This window comes from Cheilinus undulatus, linkage group 6, assembly GCF_018320785.1.
Source record: "Cheilinus undulatus linkage group 6, ASM1832078v1, whole genome shotgun sequence".
Taxonomy (NCBI): domain Eukaryota; kingdom Metazoa; phylum Chordata; class Actinopteri; order Labriformes; family Labridae; genus Cheilinus; species Cheilinus undulatus.
Window position 1 is genome coordinate 35,986,227 of NC_054870.1, and position 18,293 is coordinate 36,004,519.

An 18,293-nucleotide genomic window follows, 5' to 3' on the forward strand; every position below is an offset into this window, starting at 1 on the left:
TCTAACCTAATTGATCAAATTCACCAACAGGGAAGTATTTTATGTGCGTGACGTCACAAATCCTTCCTCCCCGCGCAGGTCGCGCCCTTTTATCGATAATGTTTAGAAATACACAATGTTGTGTATGTGTGATGAGGGCACCTGCCACAAGAGGGAGCCATTTTAAAGCTTTGAATCATGAGTTTATCTTGGAGGCGGACAGTACATATGAGGAAATAACAGAAAAAATAGAAAGCTGGGGCTGGTGTTGACGTGCTTACTTTATTAATTGATTGACCTATTATTTATTTTTTATATTGGGGCTGTTTCTGTAGAGGGCTGTTTTAGTTAGGTTAAACATACTTTTTGGTCAATTTTATGATATTATATTCTAATATAGCAGCATTCTGCCTATTATGTGGGCGGAGGACAAACACGTCTGACACTAAGGTAAGTCCGTTAAGTGCTACTTAACACTTCTCTGCCTGAATAAACAAAACACCTATCCCCAGCGCCTCTATTTTCACACCCACACCACTCTTTAACACCTACTGACAAATGTTAGTGATAAACTTTGCAAACAACCAGGCTAGTGGTGATTTCAAAAGATATTAGTGAACACCATTTTCCTCCAAAATAATTTTTAGAGCAAACTAAAAAATGTACAAAACTGGTGGTGAAGTTGGGTTGTATTACCAGAATAAGCAGAGGAATGGTTAGTCTCATCTTATACGCTTAGAATGAATATTCATGTAAACCAAATCCCGATTGGTTAGCGTCCACGATGACGTAGAGGCGTACTCATTACATATTCAAACAGCCTCTCTCTGCCCCTCTGCAATAAAGGCAGATAGCGGGCCATGGGGAGTAGGGGAAAACTTTTTATACTGACATGTTAGCGCAATGACTTTTGAGTAACATCAAACTGGGACGAGGCTCCCGGCGCGAGGAGGACAGGGCCCTGTACGGCAAGAGAAAAGGAGCACTTGCCATCTGCCCGGGTACAGGAACGGAAAAAAGCAAGACGGCTAGAGAATTGAGACCAGTCCAAGAATCAGCGGTGGAAAATCCAGTTTAGCCATTTGAATTGAAAGATGAGCTTGTTGTCTGCCATAGACACGAGTGCCTCCGTGTACCAGCCTGCGCAACTTCTCAACTGGGTCTATCTCTCTTTACAAGACCCCCACCAGACCAGCGCTTTTGACGCGTTCAGACCCGAGCCCAACTCTTCCCACCCGGATCTCAATTTCAGCAAGACTCCTGCAGCGGCGGACTTGAGCTCTTCCCTGAACTCCAACTATCTCAACAACTTCTTTCAGCTGCAGCGGAATGAGGTGAAAGATGGCATGCATGTGTCAAACATATCAGGGGTAATTTTCACTGTGGGACTGTGGTTTTATTTGCTACAGTATAAAACCAACATGACTGATTTGTTGACTGTTTGCACGTCTGTTCAGCAAATGGTTTAACATGGACAGCATGGGCTATTCTGGTTAGATAAACAGAACCGCCATGCTATTTCTAATACAACTCCATGACATCAAATGGTCGATATTACAAAGTATAAAGTTATAAATATTGAAGAAAAATCTCGTTCTAGACCACATATCCCCATTTTTATTAGCCAAATTAGACTAGTATTCTTTTAAGGCACAGAAATTTCACTAAACACACTGTATCAATCCAACTTTACTAATGTTGAGTGAACAAATTACAACGTATTTGATGCACTTTTAATAACTAAATTAGTCGACACAACATATTATAGGCTATTGCGTTTCTATGTGCTATACCAAGTGAACCTGCAGATTTAAGTTGAGCCAATATTAGTTTGAACCAACTGATATATTCTTTTTAACCGAAAAAAAAATCAGCCAACTCAACATTTTTGTTGAGCCTTTCAACTCAAAAAAGCTGTGTAACTTGTAACATTGAACTCTCATATTTGTTTTTACACTCACAAAAGAAATAAACAATTTTTTCAATGATTTCCAAGAATTTTGATAGAAAACATTCGTTCAGTAAATAGTTTAACTAAAACTTGGTTATAGTAAGTCAGTTATCCTCTTCAAGTGCAGTAATGTTAAAGGATTTTTTATTGGAACTTACATTTTAGTTAGCTGGCTCAGTAAAGCCTTAAGAATGTTGTACAGCTTAATGACAGCTAGGTTTCTATGTATTGAAAATATACTCCACATCCCTAATAATCTCAATCATAGCTCACTTAATTTTACCCATATTTAACACATGTTCCATTGAGATCAAGGATCCTTTTCAGGAAAATAAATAGAAAAATAAAGTTTTAACAATAAACATATTAAATGTAACTGTTACTTACAGAATAATCAAAATGATCAGATAAGACAAGTACAAACAGGAAGCCAGGACTTAATTAATTTGACCAAAATTAAACGAAAGCATCCAGGATAATTTAGTTTGCCATCCATTCATGAATAAGTAGGTTAAAGCATACTAACAAAATTAGTTAACTCTGCTTTTATCAGATATGAAAATTCTCGTCTCATGCACACCTCTGTCTGCAGAGAGCAGGCCACTGCAGCCTCCTGCTGAGCTCTGCCGTCTCCAAATAGACCTGGTTGTGCAAACAAAATCAATCCTTGTTTACATATTGTCTATTCCTGTAGCTCTGTGTAATTTTAGGGACAAACATGCTGCTAATGTATGCATGCTGCAAACCTGATACTGTGGACCATACAGTGCAAAGAGGACCCCTCCACCACCACCACGACACCCCCTAAACCTTACCCACTTACTATAGCACACGCAGAAAAATATTCCCATTCTGCAGGAAAAGTGGCAGTTCAAAGCAAGTACAAGCCTCCTAGTGTGTTGACGACTCTGTAGTTTAGTTTCTTAGATCTACGTTACTGTGTTTGAAACTTTAGGAAAGTCACGAAGGGATGGTGTGCATTCGCCATCTAGAGTCAGTGTCCATTATTATGCTGGTAACCATAGAGGCCTTTTGAAGTAATTTAACATGAAACAGTCCTCTGAAAAATAGGGTGTGCACATTATACATTACACGCAATTGTGTAATGCCATTCAATCTGCATGAGTATAAAGTGTTTCAAACTGAGAGAACATAAGCAGTCTGGAAACAGTTTAAGGGGTGGGGGTAGGGGGGCATTTTGCAACTTACCCTACAGGCTGCGCCAAGTAAAATAAACCACTGCAGAGATTTGATGATGAGATGAGTAATGCGTAATGTGGTTGTTTTTTGCACTGAAGGATCACACAACAGGGTAATTGAAGTTGAATTGTGAAAATACGTGAATTTGTTGTTTATGGTGGCACAAGTCAGGAATGCTTACCACAGTCTCATCTGCAGACAGTTTTTTTTTTATATCAGTATTTTGTACTTTTTCACCCTAATTTTTTTAAATTTCTAGGCTAAGAAGTAAAAAATGCCATAGAACTTTTAATAAAATTCCATCCCAATTTAAGGCCTGGTTCTATATGAAAGTGTTAATGCTCATCTTGACAAGTAAAGGCAGAATTCCATTAAAGGCCCTGATTCATTTGGCACTGAAGTAGTTTGGGGGTGAAAGAAAGAAGAAATAAAAGCCATAGGACATAAAAAATGATGAACTTCAACATTTGTCCAAGAAAGACATAATAATGGAATGGGTATCGACTATGCACAGCAAGTTCACATAAGTGATAGTAGATTTATTTTTCAATTGACATCCTTTTTACACATTCATGGTGTAAATTTGAAATTTGATGATCTCTCTTATTAGTTGAGAACGAGATTTGATTTTGAATCATTGAAAGCTTGTCTCACAAAAACGCCTGACCCAAATTAAGGCAGGGTAATTTCAAAGGCTAAAATAAAAGTTTTGGCTTTTAACTAAAGTTTTATGATCAACATTAATTTGAAACTTTAATACAGGGCTCATAAACACTTACAAAAATAAGACTGAAGAACTTTTTAAGACCTGGACTGAGAAAAATCAATGCCAAATCTTGGAGCAAATGGACAAAAATGAAAGGCATTTAACATTTTTTGGTTCCAGGGCTGAATTTGCTGATTGCATACACTGTCAAAAATGGTCAAATGATGTAGGACAAAAATATTTTGTCATAACTGCCAAAATTTTGACTTTTGATATATTAAAATAGTCCATTTAATCAATACACTGAACAGTGACATTTATCATAACATTCCTGAGCAGGTTTGCTGAGATGATTTGAAACAACACAAAAAATGATTAAAATCAAATAATTCCTGCTAAAAAAATGAAGATTGGATAGACATTTCTTAATCAAAATTTAAGACCTCTCAGATTCCAATTTAAGACTTTTTACGACTTTCCAAGGATCTGCAGGAACTCTGCTGATAACTTGTAAAAACTGATCTAATGCTTTGCAAAGTCATAAGGAACGAAATCCACATCAAATCAGTTACTTTTTAAAGCTCCTGTGAGGAATTTTTGTTTGTGAGGATTTTAGTGCCGCCCTGTGGACAAAGCAGTACCTCTGATCTCTTAGCCAATCATGTCCTGAACTTGTGTTATGCCTTTTACAGACTGTGCATTTTTAGCATCTTGCAAGTTTCTGGCAAGCTTCACTGTGTAGACAGTATGATGACAACTCTCGCTCAACGCTGCTGAATGGCAGGCTACAACCAACGCCATTATGCAAGAATTAAACATCGTCAGTGTGCCATCATCCTTCTATGCCGCCAATGCTGTGGTAAATAATGAAGCAAAGCAACAACAAAGCTGTTGTAACTGCAGCATATATGCTTAGATACACATCTGGGATCAAGATTTTCCTCCTTGTTAGAATCCAACAAACTTCTCCGTTTGGCGTTGTCTCCATTCTAATGCTAACTTGTTAGTTTGTTAGTGCTAGTGATGTGGTTATCATTACGTCATTTCTTTCTGCATTCCTATTGGTTTGTGAGTTGGCATAGGTTGTAGCAGCAGTCACACTGTGAGATGATCATCCTAAATTTCTGACAATGTCAGAAATTTTATCCCAGGCTTTCTTTGGTCGCAAGAACATGACAATGGCCTTCTGTCGATCTGTCTCACAGTGCGACATTGGACCACCGTCCAACCAACGATTGGTCATCATTCATTTAGGACAGCCCAAAATCCCAGTGTATACCAGGCTGAAGTCATGTTTTTTAAACAAAATAATTTGACCTTTCTTTCTTTCAACACTCATCAGTCATCAACCTTTGGAAAATGTAAACAGAGTCTGTTTTGGCAGTCTCTTCGGCTGACACCTACCCCCTGGCAGGGGTTTCATGCATTAGAAATAACATTAAATTTCTATTCAGTCTTGGTTCTTACAGTCTTGTTTGCTTTTGTAGATAATATAAAGACAAATATTAATTTCAGCGTGTTTTAAAACCACAAAAAAACTTTAACTTTCTATAAATCACAGCTTCAGTTTAAACATATTGCTTTGTGACTGCACTGTAAAACTTCATCCTGGACCCCAGATCTGAGATAACAGATATTCTGCAATCTTTAAACTCCAACTTGGACCCACAGTGAATGATAATGGACCTAGTTTGATCCTCATTGTTTAAGCCAATGCATACAAATCAGTCGCCATGCACATAAACACAAACTCTCCTGCTCACTCACTCTCTTCTTCACACTCACAGACTCACAAAATAAACAAACACTCTCACCCTGCTATTAGCAGATGTGTGTGAAATCAGTCCCCTTTGGCCTGACAAAAGAGAGCAAACTAGGAACATCATCTGAGCAAAGTCTCCTGTTTCATATTTGTTCAAATTTAACTATGTGCACTCAGACTCTGGTTTAGCATCGCACAGGCATGTTTGTATTCATCAGAAGTGATAATACACAGTGATACACAGAGAGAAACACGTTGCAGATGGAAAAGTTGAGAAACTACATAGCCGAGGACACTTGATTTATGTTGACTACATTTAATAAATGAACAAGAGTCTTAAAGCTGGAGCTGGTTAGCAAGACAATCTCACAGGCTGCAGATAAAGATTTGGCTTTCAGCCTCGCTCAGGTTGCCAAGTTTTAAGTTTCTGTGCTGTGCAACATTAAACATCTACAGAAACATTGTGTCCCAGACAACAACATGTGCCCTAAAAAAGAGACGTGACTGCCTGGGATGAGAAGAAGTTTATCTGCAGATTTCATCATGACATGCATTTACTCAAAGCACTAAATATTTGTTAGGAAAGTTCAACTCAGAAATGTCGACACAGCTGACGACATTAGAGTGTTATACTTTTGACTCTGGTTTCTCTAAGGCTGATCAGTATTGGCAAAAATCCAAATCACAAAAATTCTGGTTGAGATTGAGATCATGATTAATGTACTTTGTTCGTGAATCTCAAATGATTGAGTACATGTGTTGCTTTGAGGGGCAGCTACAACCCTCTAACATATTCTTTCAGTTATTTTTCTCTGTTACAGGTTTGACTCCTCAATAGCAGAGTGGATCCATATGGCTAAGAGCGTTACACAGTGGATTTTTTTGTTAACCAAAAGCTACCTGCTCTTTCACTTTTCCAACAAACTACAGTTTGGCTGTGGCTCCCTCTGCTCCTCACTTAAATTAAAGTGAGAGCTGTGGCTCCCAACTTTTTTCCCTCAGGGTTCACTCGTATGTTAACCGCCTCAGACTCGTACAGAAAAACTAAAACAGCAGTTTCAATTGTTTTAATTGATAAGATCCCAACAGAATCAACCAAAACACACTTATTCTTGGCAGTACATAAATGTACCATTATTTTTAAAAGTAAGAGTAGATCTAATTTTGATCATTTTTAGAACACACAGAACCTCACACCCACACCCCCACCCCCTCTCTGTGATCTTTTGGCACCTTCTCGGGGACCGGCACCCCAGGTTGGGAATCAGTGCTGTAAAGGGGAGCGCTCCATTTACCACACATGACGAAAACTACAGACAAAACAAGCGCAACATACAGCACAGTTATCATTTAGTCGTGAATGTCTTGTCTTCAGGATAAGAGAGGCTAAATTGTAACTAAAATTGAAACTTATTGGTCAGCAGTAGTTTTTCCCAGTTTCAGAACTCTGAACTTTAAATAAAGTAAAAATTAAAAATATTGACATCTATTAAGATACCACAGTCCGAAACATCTAATTTGGTGTGATTGCTTGTTTTTAATCACCAAGAATTGCACTAATTCGTTCAATTCACACCATTTGCAAGAGTGTCTGTATTTTTTTAAGCTTTCTTACCTTTCATATGCACCTGTCTTTGGAAATAGATTTAGTTATTAATGCTGGGCAATTAATTGAAAGTTAGATTAAATCACACTATGGCCTGATCAATGCTGAGTGTCAGTATCATGGTCAATGGAAGCTTTAACAGCTTAATCATGACTTAAAGGAAAAATGAAAACAAGTGTTTAGTCCTCTTCTGTGCACCTGCTTTATTTTACAATTCTAATGATCTTTAAAACAATAGAATTTATTATTTTTAAATATATGGTATATAAAAAAATCAGAATGTCGATACATTTCAACAACCTTATCATCCACATGCATTTTTTAATGACCAGTTCTGAAAAAAAAAACATGTCTGCGCTAAAATCATCATAATTTAACCCAGAGGACAATTCCATTCAGTCGTTTCCGGAGTGAATTTTGAGCAGAAGAAGACATGAATGGAAAGAGACAGAAGTGACTGCAGGCGATGTTTCCCCGGTTATTAATATTCAGACGGCATCTTCCATGGATTCACTGAGCCATGTGGCGTGCACGGCCGCGTCCTGTGTCTCCAAGCATGCTGCAAACACTGACCATGGTTAGTTTACCGCCAACGGTGCATGGTGACAGTGCTGATGTTCCACAGGCTGCAGCATGGCGAGGAGGGGAACATGCCTCCCATCTTGTTTACAATGAGTCATCCTCTGTAAAGTCCTGTCTTTCTCTCTGTGGACATGCTCAGTACTTTTCCAGCTCATGAGCACAGCTGGGCCTCTCGCCAGATGTTCTGAATTTAATGAGAGAAATGATCTTGGACGTTTTTCCCCACTTCATATTCTTTATTTGTGCAACAGAAAAATAGGACAGAGGGAGCTCAGCGGAAATTGGTGATTTATCTCAAGGTTTTAACACTCCAAACCGGGAAGGCAACATTTTTCATGATAATTTCTTGTATGTAGTTATGTGTAAAACATGCTCTATATCAATAAGTGTAATGCATGAAGGCTTCAGGATCACTGCTTATGTAATGTATGATACATGCTACTTGGCACACTTTAAATATATGCCTCAAACTGACCCTTGTCTGATATTTTTTCTCTTTTCCTAGGCCTTAAACAACAATGTGTACAAAAATGTGTCTCCCTATGGCTCCTTAAACAACATCGTGGATGGCCTCAACTCCCTGACGGACCATTTTTCAGATCTCTCCCTTTCCTCAGAGCCCAGAAAACCCAACAAGAGACCCCCACCCAACTATCTATGCCACCTGTGCTTCAACAAGGGCCATTACATCAAAGACTGCCCTCAGGTGAGACATATTAAGCACATGTTGCATAATCAAGTCTGCATAAAACACCATACTTATGAGTTAGCATACCCTACAGTTATTTAATTGCTATTTCTATGTTTGTATAGCAATAACTGTTTAAGGCTCTTTATGTGCCTTTTCATTGGTAAATCAAAGCCAATAATGGCATCAAAAGCCGTGCTTGCTCCAGCCAGTGTCCGCCTTTCTCTTTCTCTCCCTCTCCCTCTTCTCTCTCTCTCTGGCTCTGGTCTGACCTACTTGTTAAACAGGCTGGCCTCTGTCTTCCACAGTCATGTGTGAGTGAGTTTGTGTGTGCATACATGCGCTTGTGTGCATCTTCACTACCACATCATTACATCGCGAGAAACCATCCATTCTAGGGCCAGTCCAAAAGTCATAAGTGAAATTGTCAGATCATGTTCGTATTTTGGCATGGCTTAAAGAACTGTAAGCAAATCTGTAGTAGACATCTTTTTCGATATGTATCTTCAAGTTTATATTAAGCAGAAATAGTCACAGTTGCATTCCTGTGCCTTCCAGTTTCTGAATGACTCAGTCAGATGGGATGCAGGTTCTTTGTGAGGCACCGTGAAAAATCCATCTTGAGGTCTAGCATGGAGGTTAGGATCGCTAATGTGCGACTAATGTGGTCTCAGCTGCTGTCATTTCCCAAAATATAAACATCATCGGGGTTTGGACAAGGAGAATTATGGGTTTTAAATGATTTCCCGACACTTTACCTAATGAAGTGTAGGCAGAAGTGTCTGTTTTGGAGGAAAAATGCCCTGCTTGGATAGCAGACATGCTGTCAAAGGTTGATACAGGTGTGCAGTCACTTGCATGTAAATGAGGTAAAAGTGCAGTGATAATTTGTGGAGTTTGCAGTGAGGAATGGAGTATGAAATTGCTGTGGTGGATCTGTCATTGTGGTGTTCTATAGCGCCTTGTAAAACTAACTCCATCACTGGGACTGTGGCCTGGAAGTGATCTGGTTTCATGAGAGGAACACAATGGCACCCTCCCTTGGAAAAATGGAATTTTTAGGAGTTGGCTTTTTTGGTTGGACTTTAAGTTCCTAATATCCTATTCTCTTTTTCTCTCTGTTTCACCTCTCTCTTTATTTTATTCTCTCCCTTACCCTTGGGTGAGGTGCAACAGCCTAACCCCAGCCCTGAGTTTCTTTGCATGGAATAGTAACGAGGAGCAGATGTGAGATTAAAATGCTTTGACTCTGCTTTATGACATATGATGACTGGTCTCTAGAGGTCTGTAAAAGACCTGTGTACTGATGAAATATCTCCTGGACGGCTCCAAGCTGCAAAGTGTGGGAATTAGATCATCTATTGACAGCTCTGAAGGGAATATAGGGCCTTAGTATATCATGCAGTGTAACTTTTGTCTTCATTTTTTGAAGCAGTGCTATTGTTGATGTGATCATTGATCAAATGACATTGATACTCAACACTGGATCAAGCATACTAAATCTAATTTGCCTATTTTCCTTAAGACCGTAGAACAGTATGCTGAGATTTTATCAAGTGTTGACTTTCACTTTTTTAACTGAGAAAAGTTCAACAAAAAAGAAAAAAGAAAGAAACACTGATACTAAGGATGTAGAAGATAACATCCTTTAAAATGGCACAATCTCTGTTGTGTCAATGATTGGCAGTATAGAAAAGCCCTGAATTTAAAAAGATTACACCTATTTCCTAAGATGGGTGCATTGGGGAGAAATTAATCCTTTTAAATTTTACATACAAACTCCTGCACCCTATCAAAGGCTAGCTTCACATAAGACAATTAAGGCCCAATTTTAGGCCCAGTTTGGCCAAGACAGTCTGGCTGCAGACTGTTCATCTCTGACAGCCCCTGTCATAGAACGTTCATCTGAGACGCTGTATCTCTCAGAATGTCGAAACATGCTAAAATTTTGAACTAAAATTGGATTGAACTTCCGTTTGGGGTAAGGGTGAGTTTAAGGTTAAAAACCTAACCGGAATACTTGATAACAAAACATTTAACAAAGCAGAGTGTCTGCTTAGCGGACAAATTCTGTTCCTCTATGAAAAAAATGATAACACAGCCAGTGTAGCTTACATAGCTCCGCTGGCTGCTCAAGCTATGTAGATAATGGGACTATGTAGCTAATGAAGCTACAACTAAGTCGAAAAAGCAACTACGTAAGCCATGTGTCTGAGTAGCTACGTTAGCTTTAGCTACATTGCTAAAGCTCATGTTGTAAAGCCAACTTATCAATATATAACAAAGTTGTGTAGCTAATGTAGCTACATAGCTTATAAAGCTAAATCTAAGGGTATAAAGCAGCCATCTAAGATACATGTTAGCTTTAGATAGAATAGTTATGTTAGCTTTAGCAAAAGCTAACTGAGCAAAAGCAAGCCACCTTTTGTATAAGTACCTCTAAAACAGGTCTACCTATAATTTATACCTGGATTAGACCTCTGATCTTTTCTGTTTATTTGTGAAATTTTTCTTAGTCTGTAATGTTTGCAATGTGGTTATTTCATTGACTGTAACTTCAAGACTTTCTTTATGAATAAAGTCGAGTTTAAAAAAAACACTAACTGGAAACATGTGGTACCGTAAAATTATGTCACTTCCCTTTACAATGTTACTATGTAATTTAGCAGATGTTTGTATCCAAAGTGATGCACATCTGAGCCTGTTGTTCCTGACATCAAGAGCCTTGCCCAAGGGCCACACTAGATACTCATTGGGCCCTCACTGGAATTCAAATCCCAAATCTTCTGTAACACAGTCAGCGATGTAAACCACTGTACTATCCAGTCTTACTAGCAAGAACAACAAGAGAATAGATCCCCAACCAGATTATTCAGGTAAAGTACCACCTCTACTGTATAATAAGGTCAAATACAGACCAAAGTTGACAGTGTTAATTCAACTCATACTGAGTTAAAATTTACACTTTAAAGTGTCTTTATTGGTCTACACTATACGTAGTTAAACTCTTGAAAGTGTTAATCATTTTACTCTAACTCAGTAGATTGCTTCGCTCACGGAGTAAATGTGTCTCACCAAAAAAACAACAATCCAACACCACCATGAGCAAAAGAACCCCAGCAGGGATCACTGTACAACAAGCTAAATATCTTGACACAAGTAAACACATAAAACACATCTAAACATCCTGCCCAAGGGCATGATGGGAAACTGCCCACATAGACCCCCAAATTTGAAACTACAGTGGGCTGAGCTTAGATTAGTCAACTCTTTGAACAGTTAAACTAATACTGGTGGATCAACATTGTCAAACAACTCTAGCACTGAAGACCGTTTGACTCAGAATGGAGGTAAAGTTACACCTTGGGGGTTAAAATCCTGACCCAGACATATCAACGCTCCATTTTTTGCTCTGTACAACAGCTGATTTGGGATGTGATGTGGAATCATTCTCTAATTATGTGCTACTGTGTATTTTGTTTATTTATTTCATTTTTTTATTTATGGCCCCTGATAAATAAACTATTCAATAAAATCTATGGTTATTTGCGATTAATTTCCATTTTGTTGCATTTTTAGATTCCCTTCTTTCACATTCAAAATTATTTTTGTTTGATTTGCATTTTTTAATTAAGGGAAATTGATTTCCTGATTGGATAATTATCTGCTTTCTGAAAGAACATTTGGAACTTTGGATAGATCAAAGATTATGAAATCAGCATAACCATGGTAAATGAATCGTGTCATGGATTGAAAATGAAGATAAGGGAATGGGTTTTTTTTTACATCACTTTGGCTGCTACTTTGGCAGACATTGCAGTGGCTAAACCAAAGTGTGCTGAAAGGGACAATAAAGCATGCAATCAAAATAACTTAAAGGACCATGATCGCATGAAGATTAATGCATTTATTATGGCATCCCTAGTTGAAACAGTTCTTATATCTGTTTTACAAAGTCATTTAAGATTCACAAATTGTTGCCAGCCTAAGATGAAAAAAACAGGAAAACATTGTCTCTTTTTTGGTATTAATTCTGATGGATAAAAACAAGAAATAACCTAATATTTGGTGCCTAGGATGTTTTATTTTTATAGCTCTGGTATCAAAACAGTATCAATGTCATTTCATTCCACCAGAATAATATCAAAGTTTAAATTTATTGTACCGTGACATCCCTAGTCGACAGTAGACCCTGTGAAGTCAGTCTTACTTGTACGTTCTCAGCAGTAAGCCTCAATCTCACACTCAGCCGTCTTCTGGTTTATATTTCAGCTGTTCGTTAAACTGCCAACAGTAACTCAAAAAGCAGCGACGTCTCCAAACGACCTCCACACCTACACAGTTCAACACCAAGGCAGCTATTTAGGTCTCTCCTGGGCTTTTTTTTTTTTTCCTCCATAAATTTACCTTCCATTTGCACTACATCACTATTGCCCAGTCACCTGTCACTGCCTGGCTGGCCAAAGACAGTTCTGCCAAAACTTCACCAGCTGAGACCCAAATATCACATGTGACACAGGAGTGTTTCACTTCAGCCAAGACTTTTCCTCCTTTTTATGTTAATAGTATTGTTTCCCAAGGTGTAGTGATTCATTTTGCACACATAGTATCTAGTGTCTGCTTGCACAGGAATGACTCGGAGGATGAATGTGTCCCTGCTAATAGTTTGTCCTGTCCAGAGGTGCTTTGCCAGTGAAAACATGTTCTTGCTTCACAGAGCACTTCACAGTGTGTCATCCTGATCCAGCATGGAGAATTACATCCTGGTGACATGTACTGTCTTCCTCTTTACTCACCTCAACATGTTTGATGTAACGTTTGCCCGTCAGTTAGGCTAGGGGCAAATGTTTATTGCTGAAAGGATATTGCTAGTTAGTTATTGCTGTGTATTTTTGTCATATAGACTTCTATGAACAAAATTAAATGGGTTCTTCACTGCGTGTTTAAAAACACTTAATCCTATAAAGCTCCTGTGAGGGACTTTCTTGGACGAGACAGGACAATTTCTGTCCCTCTTCTTCTGAGCTATTTACCATGCCACCAAATGGGTTATACATACAATTCCAGATCCAGGTACAAGTTCCTGGAAGCTAAAGTAAACCATTTAAAGAGTGCAGCCTAAATAAAAAATTGTCTGCACTAAAATGCTAATTTTAGTGGCTACATTCTTACATATTTTATTAAAAACCAAGCATTGCAATGAACTGGGCAGCATTTCTGCAGTTATTTTTGATGTCTGCTATAACTTATGCACTCTATCCAGCAGAGTTTACATTAATCGTATTATTGCATGTTTGCACACCAAGTGTTGTTGATCTGTTGCTTTATGTGTTACCTGCCAAGGGACTACGAATATAAATTAGCAGTTTTGTCTTTTACGCTGATGTTCATTAATGTGGTCTCCATTTTAAATAAGTAAATAAATAAAGATAAGTATATAAATAGTTAATGCTGCCATCCTGTCAGAGCTTTCCCCCAGCACTCTGCCACTCGTAAATATGAAAGCTTTGTGGTTAGCATGTTGTAGGAACAGCACAGTATGACAGTTTTTTAAAACTAGAAGTGGAAATAAACATGAATGTTTGCTGTTGATGGGTTTACTCATGTAGAACTACTTAACCAAACTGACCATATTCAGCATGATATTAATCTGTAAAGAGGAACAAAGGCTGGCGGAGCTAGCTGCTAGTTTTAACCATGCTCTACACAGCATACCAGGCTAATATCATACCTGCCAACACAATTACACTGTGATGAATTTGACTTTTCTCTAAGTACTTTCTCCTCTTTAGGCTAGTCAGTTACACATAGTTTACATTGCCAAATAGGGAAATGGACGCCTGGGAATATCCTGACTCTCAACTTAAATGTTGCTGGAATTTTCTGCTTCCAGATTGGTAGAATATGTCCCAGGGAAGATAAAGACAGTACACATGTTTTCTGGAGTAAATCTTCTATGTCCTTTCAACAATCAAATGTAGGGCATACTGTGACACCTACCCTGTGGCGACATTTACAGGAATTGAAAATAAATATATAGTAATACTCTGTTTTATCCCTGGTGATCTCTGTTGCTTTTTTAAAAAAAAACATAAGTATGAGAACAAGACCATCATGATAACACGTTTTGCAGACTACTATACACCTACATTGCCAGCTGAAGATCTGAGGCTCGTAAGGCAATTAAATAGTTGAGGTTAACAAAAATCTTAAGCAATTTCTGTTTGTTGCTGCAACATGATAATACTGTAAACAGTGCTGAAGCTTGTGGTCGTGCTGAGAGAATTATTTTTCAGGGAACTCTCGGTAGTTGAGTGAAAGCCACAGGCCTGGCAGCAGCTGCCCATTGCTCCCTGTCATGGGGACGGAGGTGTTATGTAAACTGGCTTTTATTCGGAAAATGAGGTCGCTCCCCCAGTTATGAGCAGAATGCCCCTCGCTGCCACGCTTTGGCTCCCGTCCAAGATGTCTTCCACTTGCACTCATGATTTGGTTCTGTTCGGCACACTAATCCTCTCAGCAGTCGGCCCCTCCTCTGATCAAAATGATGCATTGAACGGCATCTCCTTGCTACGTCTCCCTGAAGATTAACTCATGGAAAATGTCTTTGCAGGAATGCAGGTTTGTGGGTATGTGGGGGAGGTTGCTACTGCTGCTGCTGCTGAAGTGTGTGCTGTTGTGTGTGTGTTTTTACGTGTTTCTCTGAGTTACTCCTGACTTACTGTTCCTCATTCCTGGTCCCAATGCATTCCCAGTCCTGGCTCAGTCCCTCAGAATTATAGTTTCCTGGGCATGTTATTTTATTCTTTGGAGATGTTTTGGATGCCTTGCAACTGGTAGAACGCTTACTTTTATATAAACACTCAAAAACCAGAAGTAACCTACACAACATTTTTCAGTGCACTGGTTTCCCCATTTTGTCTATTTTTGATGAAGTTTCAAAACAGTTTAAACTAGGGTTAAAAGTTGATGTTAGGGTTAATAGCCCACCTCAAAACATGTAGGAAAGCACAGAAGAAACTAACTACACTTATCTCTCTTATTAAAGCTTTTAAAACTCTGCTGCTTGATTTCTATTCAAACACACTGTAAATTCCACCACCAGGGGGCTCTCAATCAAAACAATAACAAAAGATGCTTATCTCTGCTCACCTCTGTTACTCATTTTAAAAGGAGGACTAATAAAGGATCCCTAATAAAATTTGAATATTTCTTTGGTTTTGTAAATTGTTGGAAATATTTGAGGCAATACAAGTAAAAATATGTATAACATAGGAGTGGTCATAGTTTGGTTAATGTTCGCATTACATAGCAAAATTTCTACAAGGTATACCTTGAAGTTCGGCCTACTTTATGGAGCTGTGCAACTTGATATGTCACGATTCGATTCGGTTTGATTCAATTACGATTATCAGGCCACATTTCGATTCAGTATCCCCATGCAATACAACGCATCATGATTCGTCCAACACACCCTCCTTTTTTTTTTTTTTTATAACTACACATAGCTACTTTTAATGGAATCAAGCAGTCTGATGAACTCCCTGTGTCAATGTATATTTTTTACACAATTCTTTTTATATGATTTAACCGTCTGTGTGGAAAACAAATATATAGAGTCCACCCATCCTCAGTTAAAACATCTCTTTTGCTCTCTTCTTTATTGTAATTCTCCCTGACTTGCTCTATGTCTCTGGGCTTTGCTGAATGCGGTATGGGCCTGGCCTGCAAAGCATGGAGAGTTCTTCCAGGATGATGCTCCAGCAAAGTCAAAATCGGAGCTGATTGGTTGACTAGGATCACATGTGACTACAACTATTGCAAAGACAAGAAAAGCTGCGCCTTTAAAACAGACTACCACTAAAACGCATTGAAAAGATCTACATTTGAAAGGAAATAGGTTGTTATTTGAGTATTTATGGTAATTCCTGCTGCAGGGAGAAAATACACAAGCAGTGTCAATTATGAGCTGCTTCTGCATTCGTCCACATGTATCTGGGTGCATCTTTGAAATTATTATTTTCAACACCACTTATAACAGCAGCGACAGCAGAGATAAAGCTTACAAAAATAAATCTTCCAAGAAAAAAGCTGTTTAAACTCTGGCACAAAAGTTGTTTTCTCTTGGAGCTTCCAGCAAGTTACAGAAAGCTAACAAAATCAGTGTTGTAGAGCATTTTTGCTGTTTAAAGAGCCACGTTTCAGTGATTTTGTACAATAGAGCAAAAAATGACCCTTAAACTAATGATATATGTCAGTAATAGACCGAGGACCAGACTGGTTTGTTACCACTGTTAGTCTTGTGTTTAATAAAACATGAGAGTGGAGCTTGAATAAGTTAAACAAGATTTAAGATAAAATGTAGTAATGTAAAGCTTTATAAGGCGCAAGTTAAGCATATTTATTGTAATTTTGATTAAACTGGGATAGTGTGAAAACAGGAATGTGTTTTTAGGTCAGCGGTAAGACACACCTAATTAATTACACATTAAGCCAGAGACTATAATTAAACATGCATGTTCTGTATCTTCTATCTCTAAAAAAGAACAGGAAGTGCAGAGAGAGAAGAAGCCTCACAGAGTTGATCAGGAGCACATGGAGCTCATTGATCCACATACAGAGACATCTTTATGACATTAGTATAATGGGCCTTTTGTTGAAATAGTTATGGTGTCTGATGAAAGTGGGTATATATAGCTAAGATTCAAACTTTATTTTTGCCTTTGAATTCCCCTTTATTATCTCTGTAGTGATATCAGACCAGACATAGTCCTAACAGTGTGCTGACAAGCACCAAAATGTGTCCCATGTGGGACATATGCTAATGTTTAAATTGCTCTATTGAATGGTCTTCTGTTATACATTTATGAGTGCAAGAAAGACATTTCCTCTCTTCCAAGTTTGTGTCAGTCAAGTCTTTCATTTAGTCATGCCTTTATCTCCTCAGGCACATATCGGATCTCAGTCTGTGACCATATGCCAATTACTGTGATGGCCCTCACACCTCACGCGGCGCTAATTTCAGCAGCAGTCCGTGTTTTGTGACAAATGGTTGCCATAATCTCCCATAACAGTGTTGACACAGAGACCTGAGGTGAGCCATGAAGAGAGGAGCTCTTCCCACCTGAGGCAAATCACACTTTAGAGTAACGTGTGACCTGCCCAAATGAGTGCATTTCCCTCAGTCCCTGCAATAAAGTTAATGACTTCATTACTGCAGCCCAGTGCCCACTTTGTCTAGCATAACAAACATGGATGGTTGTTGGTTTGCAAAAAAGTACTCAGTTTTGAGTCTTTTTAGAGTGATAATGTTTTTCAAAATGGAATTGCAGTCATGCTGGGATAATTGTGCAGCCACTCTGTTTAATGCTTTAATTTGGTGGTGTGGTGTGGTGTGGTGTGGTCTGGTCTGGTCTAGTCTGGTCTGGTACGGTACGGTGCGGTACGGTATGGTCTGGTCTGGTCCATTATGATATGGTCTGGTATGGTCTGGTATCAGTGTTGATAATCCAGACCTTCAGTCTAAAGTCAGTCACAGCTACATGAGCTTATAGAAGCAATAACCTAAAATGTCTTGAGTAAAGGTCATCAGACTGAACACTTTGACTAAATCTGCATTTTTCCCCACATATATTTTACCAGCTAACAAGAATGCTGTGTCAGGGTTTTCTGTATTAAAGTCCCAGGTGAATTTAGGCAAATATAGGGTAGTTGACCACATTAGCATCTGGAAGCCAGAGCTCTCTCATGGCATTAGTGTGTTGGAATTTCAGCTTTAACACTTAATCAGAAACAGTGTAGGTGCCTTGCTTGTGGGTA

General features: G+C 38.6%; 1 protein-coding gene across 1 annotated transcript in view; it reads left to right on the top strand.

Annotated features, from left to right (window-relative positions):
- Positions 1-820: 820 nt before the first annotated feature.
- zcchc24 (zinc finger, CCHC domain containing 24) overlaps positions 821-18,293 on the top strand; it is a 54,777-nt gene continuing 37,304 nt past the window's right edge. Inside the window, exons 1-2 of the mRNA XM_041788664.1 lie at positions 821-1,313; positions 8,292-8,492. Coding sequence (XP_041644598.1) covers positions 1,074-1,313; positions 8,292-8,492 — 441 coding nt within the window. The 5' untranslated portion in view covers positions 821-1,073. The remainder of the gene's footprint in view (positions 1,314-8,291; positions 8,493-18,293) is intronic.